General features: G+C 42.5%; 1 protein-coding gene across 1 annotated transcript; it reads right to left on the bottom strand.

The window, feature by feature from the left end:
• Positions 1-1005: 1005 nt before the first annotated feature.
• LOC139382949 (olfactory receptor 11A1-like) lies at positions 1006-1926 on the bottom strand. Its single transcript, XM_071127223.1, has one exon. The coding sequence runs from the start codon at positions 1924-1926 to the stop codon at positions 1006-1008; it is 921 nt and encodes a 306-aa protein (XP_070983324.1).
• Between the last annotated feature and the right edge of the window lie 10812 nt (positions 1927-12738).

Genomic DNA, 12738 nt, shown 5'->3' on the forward strand with positions numbered 1-12738 from the left:
AACTAAATGACTATCGGCCCGTATCACTCACTCCTGTCATCATGAAGTGCTTTGAGAGACTAGTCAAGGATCATATCACCTCCACCTTACCTGTCACCCTAGACCCACTCCAATTTGCTTACGGCCCGTGCATTCTGCCCTATCCAATCTGGACAAGAGGAATATCTACATATGTAAGAATGCTGTTCATTGACTATAGCTCAGCATTCAACACCATAGTAACCTCCAAGCTAATCATTAAGCTTGAAGCCCTGGGTCTGAACCCTGCCCTGTGAAATTGGGTCCTCGACTTCCCGACGGGCCGCCCCCCAGGTGGTGAAGATAGGAAACAACACTTCCACTTCGCTGATCCTCAACACTGGGGCCCCACAAGGGCTCAGTCCCCTCCTGTACTCCCTGTTCACCCATGACTGCCTGGAGATGCACGCCTCCAACTCAATCAACATTGTAGACGACACAACAGTAGTAGGCTTGATTACCAACAACGATGAGTTAGCCTACAGCGAGGAGGCGAGGCCTCTGGGAGTGTGGTGTCAGGAAAATAACCTCTCACTAGAAGCACAAGCATTTCACTACACCCGCAATAACATCTGATAAACACGTGTATGTGACAAATCAAATGTGAGTTGATAAACATTCACCATTGGCACTATATGTTGAGTTTTTGACGAGCAGGTAGCAACTCATTTTGTTCTATTCACTCAGTCTATTTATTAACAAACCCAAACATCTGCCAGCAGAAAATAATTTTTCGCCCTAATATTGAAAAATGTAGAAAACCAGAAACGTTTTAAAACAGAGGCTTGGGGGTCACCTTAATGAATTGGTTCATTGTAAAATATCAGATACCTAAACACTCTAGGTTAAAATAAATTATAAAAGATACGATTTCTTAAATCATTTTGCCAAATATACAATGTATTTGTACAGCCTAAAGAAGGAAAAAGAAGCAGCAACACACAATTAATTATTACCAAAAAAATAACAATCAGATTATGTTTTAGGTCAAAGCCTCAATACCTTTTTACAAGCCTGCCTGATATTAGCCATCCTAATGCCATACATAATAGGATTGAAAAGTGGTGGACATATTAGAAAATAAACAAATAAAATAGAGCGAAGTATAGGTGGAAGATGTGCAGTATCATATCTGCCTTGCAGAATCACAAATAAGCAGCCAGAGGAGAAGTTCAGCAAAGAGGCTATATGTGGTGTACAGGTGTTAAATGCTTTCTGTTTTGTCTCTTTAGAAGACTTTAAACATACCTGTAGAATTCTTACATATGAGTATATGGTAGGAAATAAAGTACAAGAAATAGAAAGCACAGTGACAACAAGACCCCATATGTTATTCAGCATAGTATTTGAACAGGCAAGCTTGACTACTGAGTAGTTGTCACAATACAGTCTGTCTAGAACGTTACCACAAAATTGCAGTCGCAAACTCAGGGAGATAACGATGGCATTGAGGAAAAAAGAATACAACCAGGACAGCAGAATTAAGCCAAAAACTATTTTAGGTGTCATAATATTGTTATACTGTAGAGGATAACAAATACAAATGTACCTGTCATATGACATAACTGCTGAATTACCAAATTCTGTTATAGCATATGTGTACAACACATAAACCTGGAGATAACAATAAAGAAGGGAAATATCATGTGTGTCAGACAGCAAGTAAAACATGAGAGCAGGAAACAAAGCAGTGCTCCCATACAACTGATTAACAAACAAAGCACATAGAAACAGATACATGGGTTCATGAAGGCTTCTTTCAATGCAGATAACTCCAATAAGTAAAGCATTGGCAAGAATGATGACAAAATATAAAACAGTTACTACAGCAAAGTAGAAATACTTCATTTGTCCGATATCACCGTATGCAGCAAGCCTAAAGACCTTAAAGTGAGTAGAGTTTTCCATGGTCCTGGTAGATGGTAAAGGTGTGCTGTCAAATTTAGATGAAGAGTAGATAATCCTCTATAGTACTGTAGCTTAAATATACATTGAAACAATGAAATCACAAGGACCAGACAACCTAAATGGAACATTCAGTGACCTGTTCTTCTTACTGTGATAGATTTTCCCACATCTATACTCACCAATATAGATGCTTTTTCATTCTCCTGATAACATAATTCATAGCCTAAATCAAACAATATTATACTTTGTATCTTGCACTCGTATTACTTATTACATTAAAATGCTAAATAAATTGATTACATCTAAAGTATGCCAAGTCCTAAATTTATACCGACCATTTCTAATCCATGTTGAACTGCTTAAACTCAGCTCCTCACTTGATTATTATACTTGTGGGGGGAAAAAAGCGTGTCATGGTGTGATATGGTGTGATATACAAATAAGCACCAATACCTGGGGAAAATGTGATCTTTTCAGAGTCAAGGAAACCATATTGAGAAAAACAGATACAATTTTGAAACACTGGCATTCCAAGGGGTTCAAATCCTTTCTTAAATTCTATAGAAATACAACAATTCATAGAGAATAGTATATTAAACAGGGCATGTCTAGCTGGTATAGAGTCAATTTGCGGGGGGACCGATTAGTCGAGGTAATTGAGGTAAAATGTACATGTAGGTAGAGTTACATTGACTATGCATAGATAATAAACAGAGTAGCAGCAGCGTAAAATAGGGGTCTGGGTAGCCATTTGATAAGCTGTTCAGGAGTATTATGGCTTGGGGGAAGAAGCAGTGAAGAAGCCTTTTGGACCTAGACTTGGCGCTCCGCTACCGCTTGCCATGCGGTAGCAGAGAGAACAGTCTATGACTAGGGTGGCTGGAGTCTATGACAATTTTTAGGCCTTCCTCTGACACCGCCTGGTATAGAGGTCCTCGATGGCAGGAAGCTTGGCCCAAGTGATGTACTGGGCCGTACACACTACCCTTTGTAGTGCCTTGCGGTCGGATGCAGAGAGAACAGTCTATGACTAGGGTGGCTGGAGTCTTTGACAATTTTTAGGGACTTCCTGTGACACCGCCTGGTATAGAGGTCCTTGATGGCAGGAAGCTTGACCCAAGTGATGTACTGGGCCGTACACACTACCCTTTGTAGTGCCTTGCGGTCGGAGGCAGAGAGAACCGTCTATGACTAGGGTGGCTGGAGTCTTTGACAATTTTTAGGCCTTCCTCTGACACCGCCTGGTATAGAGGTCCTCGATGGCAGGAAGCTTGGCCCAAGTGATGTACTGGGCCGTACATACTACCCTTTGTAGTGCCTTGCGGTCGGAGGCAGAGAGAACAGTCTATGACTAGGGTGGCTGGAGTCTTTGACAATTTTTAGGGACTTCCTCTGACACCGCCTGGTATAGAGGTCCTCAATGGCAGGAAGCTTGGCCCAAGTGATGTACTGGGCCATACGCACTACCCTTTGTAGTGCCTTGCGGTCCGAGGCCAAGCAGTTGCCATAACAGGCAGTGATGTAACCAGTCAGGCAGGATGCTCTCGATGGTGCAGTTGTAGATCCTTTTGAGGATCTGAGGACACATGCCAAATCTTTTCAGTCTCCTGAGGGGGAATAGGTTTTGTCGTGCCCTCTTCACGGGTGTCTTGGTGTGCTAGGACCATGTTACTTATTGGTGATGTGGACACCAAGGTACTTGAAGCTCTCAACCTTCTCCACTACAGCCCTGTCGATGAGAATGGGGGCATGTTCGGTCCTCCTTTTCTTGTAGTCCACAATCATCATCTCCTTTGTCTTGATCACGTTGAGGGAGAGGTTGTTGTCCTGGCAACACACGGCCAGGTCTCTGACCTCCTACCTATAGGCTGCTTCATCGTTGTCGGTGATCAGGCCTACTACCGTCATCGGCAGACTTGATGACGGTGTTGGAGTCGTTCCTGACCGTGCAGTCATGAGTGAACAGGGAGTACAGGAAGTGACTGAGCAAGCACCCCTGAGGGTTCCCCGTGTTGAGGATCAGAGTGGCGGATGTGTTGTTACCTACCCTTAACACCTGGGGGCGGTCCGTCAGGAAGATCCAGTTGCAGAGGGAAGTGTTTAGTCCCATAGTCCTTAGCTTAGTGATGAGCTTTGAGGGCACTATGGTGTTGAACGTTGAGCTGTAGTCAATGAACAGCATTCTTACATAGGTGTTCCTTTTGTCCAGATGGGAAAGGGCAGTGTGGAGTGCAATAGAGATTATATCATCTGTGTATCTGTTAGGGTGGTATAAAAATTGGAGTGGGTCTAGGGTTTCTGGGATAATGGTGTTGTTGTGAGGCATAACCAGCCTTTCAAAGCATTTCATGGCTACAGACATGAGTACTACAGGTCGGTAGTCATTTAGGCAGGTTAGCTTAGTGTTCTTTTGCACAGGGACTATGGTGGTCTGCTTGAGACATGTTGGTATTACAGACTCAGACAGGTTGAGAACATGATCACACAGTCGTCCAGAACAGTGGATGCTCTCATGCATGTTTCAGTGCTACTTGCCTCAAAGCAAGCATAGAAGTAATTTAGCTGGTCTGGTAGGCTCGTGTCACAGCGCTCCAGGACAAGTTGTCTACAGAAATAAAGGAACTTAAAATCAAGAAATTCAACCAAGACAAAAAAGACAACGCCGATGGTAAAGTCTACTTCTGGAGAAACCCTGACAAAAGAGGTCCTGCTCCCCCTCTCCGTGACAGACGCAGGAGGGATGCCGCTTACTTCGATCCACCCTTGTCTGATCAACGCTCCACAACCAGCGCCTCATCGGCTTCCAGTGGTAGTTTTTTAGTCAACGAGAGACTGGATGGACAGAAAGGCGGAAGTGGCCTCTGGCACGCGCATCAACGAGATGCCGCACCCGATGGGTTAAGAAGAAACGCCTATCAGAGGCAGAGGAGACCGTTCACACAGTCCCAGAACTCACGGGACTGAGTGTCTTTAATTTATCAAGCAAGATATTGAGCCCTGCCCATGTCTCTTTGCTTAATAAAGGGTTATCTTTTGTGCCTACAACCCAGTGCAATGATTTTGATGTTAAGGTAGACATGTTTAAGTTTTTTTAGAAATATCTGTTTAAGGGAATACTTTAGCTCCCCTAATTCTGACACTTCTATTGAACCAGTAGGTTGCTCTCCTGCACATACTCTGACTCCTTTTAGAAGCAAGAGTTATTTTATACCTCCAGCCAATCGCAATCACTCTATCGAGACGTATTGCAGGCTTGTGGAAAATTATGTTGGACATCTCCTTAAGAATAAACAGGGGTCCAAATCTTTCCATAATTTACCTAAGGATGAAAAACAAGCTTTGCTTGATTTACAATCCGATACGTCAGTCCTTATTCGTCCTGCTGATAAGGGTGGGTCGGTTGTACTCATGGATAGGACAGTTTATGTACATGAGTGTCATAGACAGCTGCTTGACAACACCTTATACAAGAAACTCAGAAGTGACCCCACTTCCCAATTTCAAACTATCTTGACTGTCCTAGATGGGTATTTAAGTTCTGGTCAGATAACCAAAAAAGAACATGATTTTTTTGGCTATTCAACACCCTAAAATTGCCACTTTCTATAACTTTGCCGAAATTACACAAGAATGTTATACAACCTCCAGGGCGCCCTATTGTAGCGGGCATTGATGCAGTAACGGCCCCTCTATTTACTTTTGTTGACTTTTTTATTAGACCACTCGCAGAACAGCTCCCCTCCTTTGTAAACGACACCAGCAGTATGGTCTCTATCATTGAATCTCTTGATCCTCTCCCTGAGAATACCTTGTTAGTTACTTTTGATGTTGAGTCGTTATACACAAATATTCCACACAAGGGCGGTATTGAAGCTATGGAAAAAAAAAATCTGCATTGTCACCCTAATGAACATTGGCTGAAATAGTACTCACGCATAACTATTTCATGTTTCTAAATGATTTCTTTATTCAGACGAAAGGTACTGCTATGGGATCCCCCATGGATCCTAACTATGCTAATTTGTATGTGGATTACATGGAGAAACAGTCTATTTTCAATCCTCTCAAAAATGTTTTCTTGCCTCACATTATTTGGAAACGGTATATTGATGATATTTTTGTTCTATGGAGGGTGATGCAAAACAGCTCCAGGCATTCCATTCTTTTCTTAACTCCTGTTCGGATCATTTGAGATTTACTATACAATCTGACAAATGTCAAATCAGTTTTCTTGATCTTCTGATCTTGTGTGAAGATAATGTTCTATACACTGATCTTTACAGGAAGCCTACTGATCGTGACAGTTTGTTGAGGGCTGATAGTTGTCACCCACTTCCCTTCCCTTGAAAAATTGTTTGCCCTACAGCCAATTCTGTCAAATCAAAAGAATTTGCAAAAAACAATCAGATTTCGACAGAAATATGGCTGAGACACAAAGAACGTTCAAGGAGAGGGGCTACAAGAATGATCAGATTAATATTGCCATTGAGAAAATTCAAAACAAAACGAGACATGACCTTTTTCAAGGTCAGTCTCGCAAAAAGACGCATTCTTGTGTTCTAACTACCCGCTATTCAAAGTGCTCTGAACAAATTAAGGGAATTGTTCACAAACATTGGCACATCCTAAAATCCGATGATAGTCTCGGTAATGTGTTTTTGGACCTTCCCTTGGTCGTATTCTCGCGGGGCAGAAATCTCAGAGACCAATTGGTACACTCTGATTTACCACCCCAAGATATTCCTGAGCAGTCTATTTCCGCCCCTACTGGATGGGAATTACAAATGTAATGGCTGTGCTCAATGCAATGGCACTTATAAATGTAGATCCTTCAAACACCCACAAACAGGGAAATCGATCCCAATAAAAGGTGTTATTACGTGCTCCACTAAGGCAGTTATTTATCTTATAACTTGTCCTTGTGGTAAAAATTATGTAGGTAAAACAAAGCGCAAATTAAAAGTACGTATCTCAGAGCATCGTAGCACCATTAGGTGTAAAAACTTTACTTATCCAGTTGCGGCCCACTTCTTGGAGGCAGGCCACTCGATTTTGTCTCTGCGTTATATTGGCATCGAACATGTCACCCTCCCTAGGAGAGGGGTGACCTTGATAATTTATTGTTAAAACGAGAGGCTGCCTGGATCTTTAACTTAAAGACCCTTGCGCCCTTCGGTCTCAACGGAGACTTTGATCTGAAGCCATTCTTGTGATTATTGTGACTTTGCTATTGTAATTGTTTGTAAGCTTGTGTAGTCAAATTAATCTATGATCGTATGCTATCCATTTGTTGTTTGTATGCTGTTCTTTGTATGACATTTTAATATTTGATAATTAACCAATGATATTAGGCCACCCTTGGCCATTATTACAGACTCCTGTGTCTTTTGACACTACATAAACGAGTCATCCTGCAGTGTTTGTGATTATACCCTGATGAAGACAGCTTGGCTGTCGAAACGTTGGTAATTACACTTTTGCATCTGAGCTCCTAGAGTGTGCGGCTCTCTTTTATTTTCAAGGCTCGTGTCACTGGGTAGCTCTTGGCTGTGCTTCCCTTTGTAGTCTGTAATAGTTTGCAAGCCCTGCCACATCCGATGAAAGTCAGAGTCAGCATAGTACGATTCGATCTTGTATTGACGCTTTGCGTCAATGGTTCGTCGGAGGATTTCTTATAAGCTTCTGGGTTAGAGTCCCGCTCCTTGAAAGCTGCCGCTCTACCCTTAAGTTCAGTGCGGATGTTGCCTGTAATCCATGGCTTCTGGTTGGGTTATGTACGTACAAACACTGTGGGGACAACGTCATCAATGCATTTATTGACGAAGCCAGTGACTGATGTGGTGTACTCCTCAATGCCATTGGAAGACTCCCGGAACATATAGTCTCTGCTAGAAAAATTGTCCTGTAGCTTAGCATCTGTTTCATCTGACCATTTTTTTTATTGACCGAGTCACTGGTGCTTCCTGCTTTAATTTTTGATTGTAAGCAGGAATCAGGAGGATATAATTATGGTCAGATTTGCCAAATGGAGGGTGAGGGAGAGCTTTATACATGTCTCTGTGTGTGGAGTAAAGGTAGTCTAGAGTTTTTTTTCCCTGTGTTTGCACACTTAACATGCTGGTAGAGATTTGGTAAAACAGATTTAAGTTTCCCTGCATTAACCTGCTGAGTGCAGGGGGCAGTATTTTGATGTTTTTGATAAAAAACATACCCAAATGAAACTGCCTATTTCTCAGGCCCAGAATCTAGAATATGTATATAATTGTTAGATTAGCATATAAAACACTCTAAAGTTTCCAAAACTGTCAAAATATTGTCTGTGAGTATAACAGAACTGATATTGCAGGCGAAAACCTGAGGAAAATCCAACCCGGAAGTGCTGTTTTTCCTGAAAGCTCTCTGTTCCATTGCCTGCCTTCGCTCCATTTAAAGAGATATCAACAAACCAGATTCATTTTCCTATGGGTTCCACATGTTGTGAACAGTCTTTAGACATAGTTTCAGGCTTTTATTTTGAAAAATGAGCGGTTGGATGGCTGGGTGCCAGCAGCGTTTTGAATGCGCAACAGCTTGGAGCAGACATTTTCTCTCTCTCTCCTATTGAAGAAGCTACAGCCCGGGTGAAATATTATCGATTATGTATTGTAAAAACAACCTAAGGATTGATTATAAAAAACATTTGACATGTTTCTACAAACTTTACAGATACTATTTGGAATTTTCGTCTGCCCCGTCGTGACCACTCGAGCGTGTGGATTTCTGAACAAAAACATCCCAAGATCATCAAAGGTAAGTGATTAATGTTATTGCTTTTCTGACTTCCGTGACCAATCTACTTGGCTGCTAGCTGTTTGTAATGTTTTGTCTGCTGAGAGAGATGTCCTTACATAAACACTTGGTATGCCGAAAAGCTTTTTTGAAATCTGACACGCCAGGTGGATTAACAAGCTAAACTGTGTAACTGTGTTTTGCTATATTGCACTTGTGATTTTATGAAAATTAAATATTTTTAGTTTTTGGCGCTCTGCAATTCAGCGGATGTTGACGAAAATGATCCTGCTAGCGGGATGGGTGCATCAAGAAGTTAAAGTCCCCAGCCACTAGAAGTGGCAGCATCGGTCTGTGGCTGTATGTAGACAGCTACGAAAAATAGAAATGAAAACTCTCTAGGTAGATAGTGTGGTCTACAGCTTATCATGAGATATTCTACCTCAGGCAAACAAAACCTTGATACTTCCTTAGATATTGTGCACCAGCTGTTGTTTACAAATATACATAGACCGCCACCCCTTGTCTTACTAGAGGCTGCTGTTCTATCCTGCCGATACAGTGTAAAACCCACCAGTTGTATGTTCTTCATGTCGTCGTTCAGCCACGACTCGATGAAACATAAGATATTACAGCTTTTAATGTCCTGTTGGTAGTTTAATCTTGCTCATAGGGCACCAATTATATTTTTCAATGATTGCACGTTGTCCAATAGGATGAATGATAGTAGGAGTTTATTCGCTCGCCTACAAATTCTCAAAAGGCAACCCGACCTCCGCACCCTTTTTCTCAGAAAGCAAATGACGGGGATTTGGGCCTGTTCCCGGGAAAGCAGTATATCCTTCACGTGGGACTCGTTAAAGGAAAAAGTTTCTTCCAACTCGTGGTGAGTAATCACTGTTCTGATGTCCAGATGTTATTTTCGGTCATTAGAGCCAATAGCAGGAACGATATATACAAAATAAGTTTAAAAAAAAGTTCAAAACAACGCAAGAAAAAACAAACAAAATATCACAGTTGGTTAGGAGCACTTAAAATGTCAGCCATCCTCTCCCCTGCCATTCTTCTCCGGCATCTCTTCTTCTTATTCGTGTCCTTTAGTTGTGGTTTCTTTGCAGCAACTCAACAATGAAGGCCTGATTCTCGCAGTCTCCTCTGAACAGTTGATGTTGAAATGTGTCTGTTACTTGAACGCTGTGAAGCATTTATTTGGGCTGCAATTTCTGAGGCTGGTAACTCTAATGAACTTATCTTCTGCAGTAGCGGTAACTCTTGGTCTTCCTTTCCAGTGGCGGTCCTCATGAGAGCCAGTTTCATTATAGCGCTTGATGGTTTTTTCCACAGCACTTGAATAAACTTTCAAAGTTCTTGAAATTTTTCAGATTGACTGACCTTCATATCTTAAACTAATGATGGACTGTCGTTTCTCCACTTATTTGAGCTGGTCTTGCCATAATATGGACTTGGTCTTTAATCAAATAGGGTAATCTTCTGTATACCACCCCTACCTTGTCACAACTGATTGGTTCAAACGCATTAAGAAGGAAAGACATTTCACAAATTAACTTTTAACAAGGCACACCTGTTAATTGAGATGCATTCCAGGTGACTACCTCATGAATCTGATTGAGAGAATGCCAAGTGTGTGCAAAGCTGTTTTCAAAGAAAAGGGTGGCTACTTAGAAGAATCTCAATATAAATATTTTTTTCCCATAAATCTTTTCAAATGTGTATCGCTTCAAGGCTCCCTTTGTGCAGGAACAGCAGCTTTTTTGCGATGACTAAGCAGTTGTTAAACTCTCCTGTGTTGAAAGTGCACTGATCAACCTGTACGGTATATTTATCATATCAAGTCTAGTAGTTTTACCTTTGGTGTTAGTTGTGCTCTCATATGTAAAGATATTGTTTGCTTGAAAGCCTCAAAGGAGTCACGAACGAAGGCTTTTAATATGTGTACTTCCCACTTGATCATATTCATCAACTTCTCTACAGCCATCCTTTTTTCTGTTATTTACAACAGGCACAGCACAGTTATCAAGGAGGTTAATGTATTAATATCAGTACAGTACATTTAGCAGACGCTTGTGTCCATAGCAACTTACAGTTAGTGCATTCACCATATGATAGCTAGGTGGGACAACCACATACCCATCTTGTTTTTCCAGGGTTACTGTAAAATATGTTTGACCCACAGAATAAAAGAAAACAGCAAGGGTAATGATGATGGATTGCATGTATGAAACACATTTGTCATGTACTCTATCCATCCTGTAAAAAGCTGTCAAAAGTTTTGGAGTTCTGTCAATGAAAATTATGTGTGAAACACCAGTACTTTACCATGGGGACAGCAGAAGCCAATAACTCCCGGTTTCCCACGTCATAGTTTCGCTCCACCGGGCTGAGCTTCTTTGAGAAGAAGGCACAAGGGTAGAGCTTCGGTGGTGTACCCAAGCGCTGAGAGAGCACAGCTCCTATCCCAGCCTCGGATGTGTCCACCTCCACTATGAACGCCAAAGAGGGATCCGGATGGACCAGCACAGGAGCCGAGGTTAACAAAGCCCTCAGGTGACTAAAATCCCTGTCCGCCTCAGCTGTCCACTGCAAGTGCACCGGGCCCCCCTTCAGCACTGAAGTAATGGGAGCTGCTACCTGACCAAAACCCTGGATAAACCTCCGGTAGTAGTTGGCAAATCCTAAGAATCGCTGCACCTCCTTTACCGTGGTGGGAGTCGGCCAATTACGCACGGCTGCAATGCGGTCACTCTCCATCTCCAACCCTGACGTGGAAATGCGATATCCATCTCCACCCCTGATGTGGAAGGGTCACCTGCCGCTCTACCCTCGGGTGGGTGGTCGAAGACTGCCCGGAAACGATGGTAAATTCCTCAAACTGGTCCATCGCCGCATCTCCCTCTCTCCATATGGCGTTGGCCCACTCCAGGTCTTTCCCGGTGAGGTACGAGACGAGGCCGGACACCCTCTCATGGTCCACCAATTGTGCAAGTTCTCCCACTTAAAAAGATGAGAGAGGCCTGTCATTTTCATCATAAGTACACTTCAACTATGACAGACAAAATGAGGAATAAAAATCCAGAAAATCACATTGTAGGATTTTTAATGAATTTATTTGCAAATTATGGTGGAAAATAAGTATTTGGTCAATAACAAAAGTTTATCTCAATACTTTGTTATATACCCTTTGTTGGCAATGACAGAGGTCAAACGTTTTCTGTAAGTCTTCACAAGGTTTTCACACACTGTTGCTGGTATTTTGGCCCATTCCTCCATGCAGATCACCTCTAGAGCAGTGATGTTTTGGGGCTGTTGTTGGGCAACACAGACTTTCAACTCCCTCCAAAGATTTTCTATGGGGTTGAGATCTGGAGACTGGCTAGGCCACTCCAGGACCTTGAAATGCTTCTTACGAAGCCACTCCTTCGTTTCCCGGGCGGTGTGTTTGGGATCATTGTCATGCTGAAAGACCCAGCCACGTTTCATCTTCAATGCCCTTGCTGATGGAAGGAGGTTTTCACTCAATCTCACGATATATGGCCCCATTCATTCTTTCCTTTACACGGATCAGTCGTCCTGGTCCCTTTGCAGAAAAACAGCCCCAAAGCATGATGTTTCCACCCCCATGCTTCACAGTAGGTATGGTGTTCTTTGGATGCAATTCAGCATTCTTTGTCCTCCAAACACGACGAGTTGAGTTTTTACCAAAAAGTTATATTTTGGTTTCATCTGACCATATGACATTCTCCCAATCTTCTTCTGGATCATCCAAATGCTCTCTAGCAAACTTCAGACGGGCCTGGACATGTACTGGCTTAAGCAGGGGGACACGTCTGGCACTGCAGGATTTGAGTCCCTGGTGGGGTAGTGTGTTACTGATGGTAGGCTTTGTTACTTTGGTCCCAGCTCTCTGCAGGTCATTTACTAGGTCCCCCCATGTGGTTCTGGGATTTTTGCTCACTGTTCTTGTGATCATTTTGACCCCACGGGGTGAGATCTTGCGTGGAGCCCCAGATCGAGGGAGATTATCAG

This window comes from Oncorhynchus clarkii, chromosome 24 (genome assembly GCF_045791955.1).
Source record: "Oncorhynchus clarkii lewisi isolate Uvic-CL-2024 chromosome 24, UVic_Ocla_1.0, whole genome shotgun sequence".
In the NCBI taxonomy this organism is placed as follows: Eukaryota; Metazoa; Chordata; class Actinopteri; order Salmoniformes; family Salmonidae; genus Oncorhynchus; species Oncorhynchus clarkii.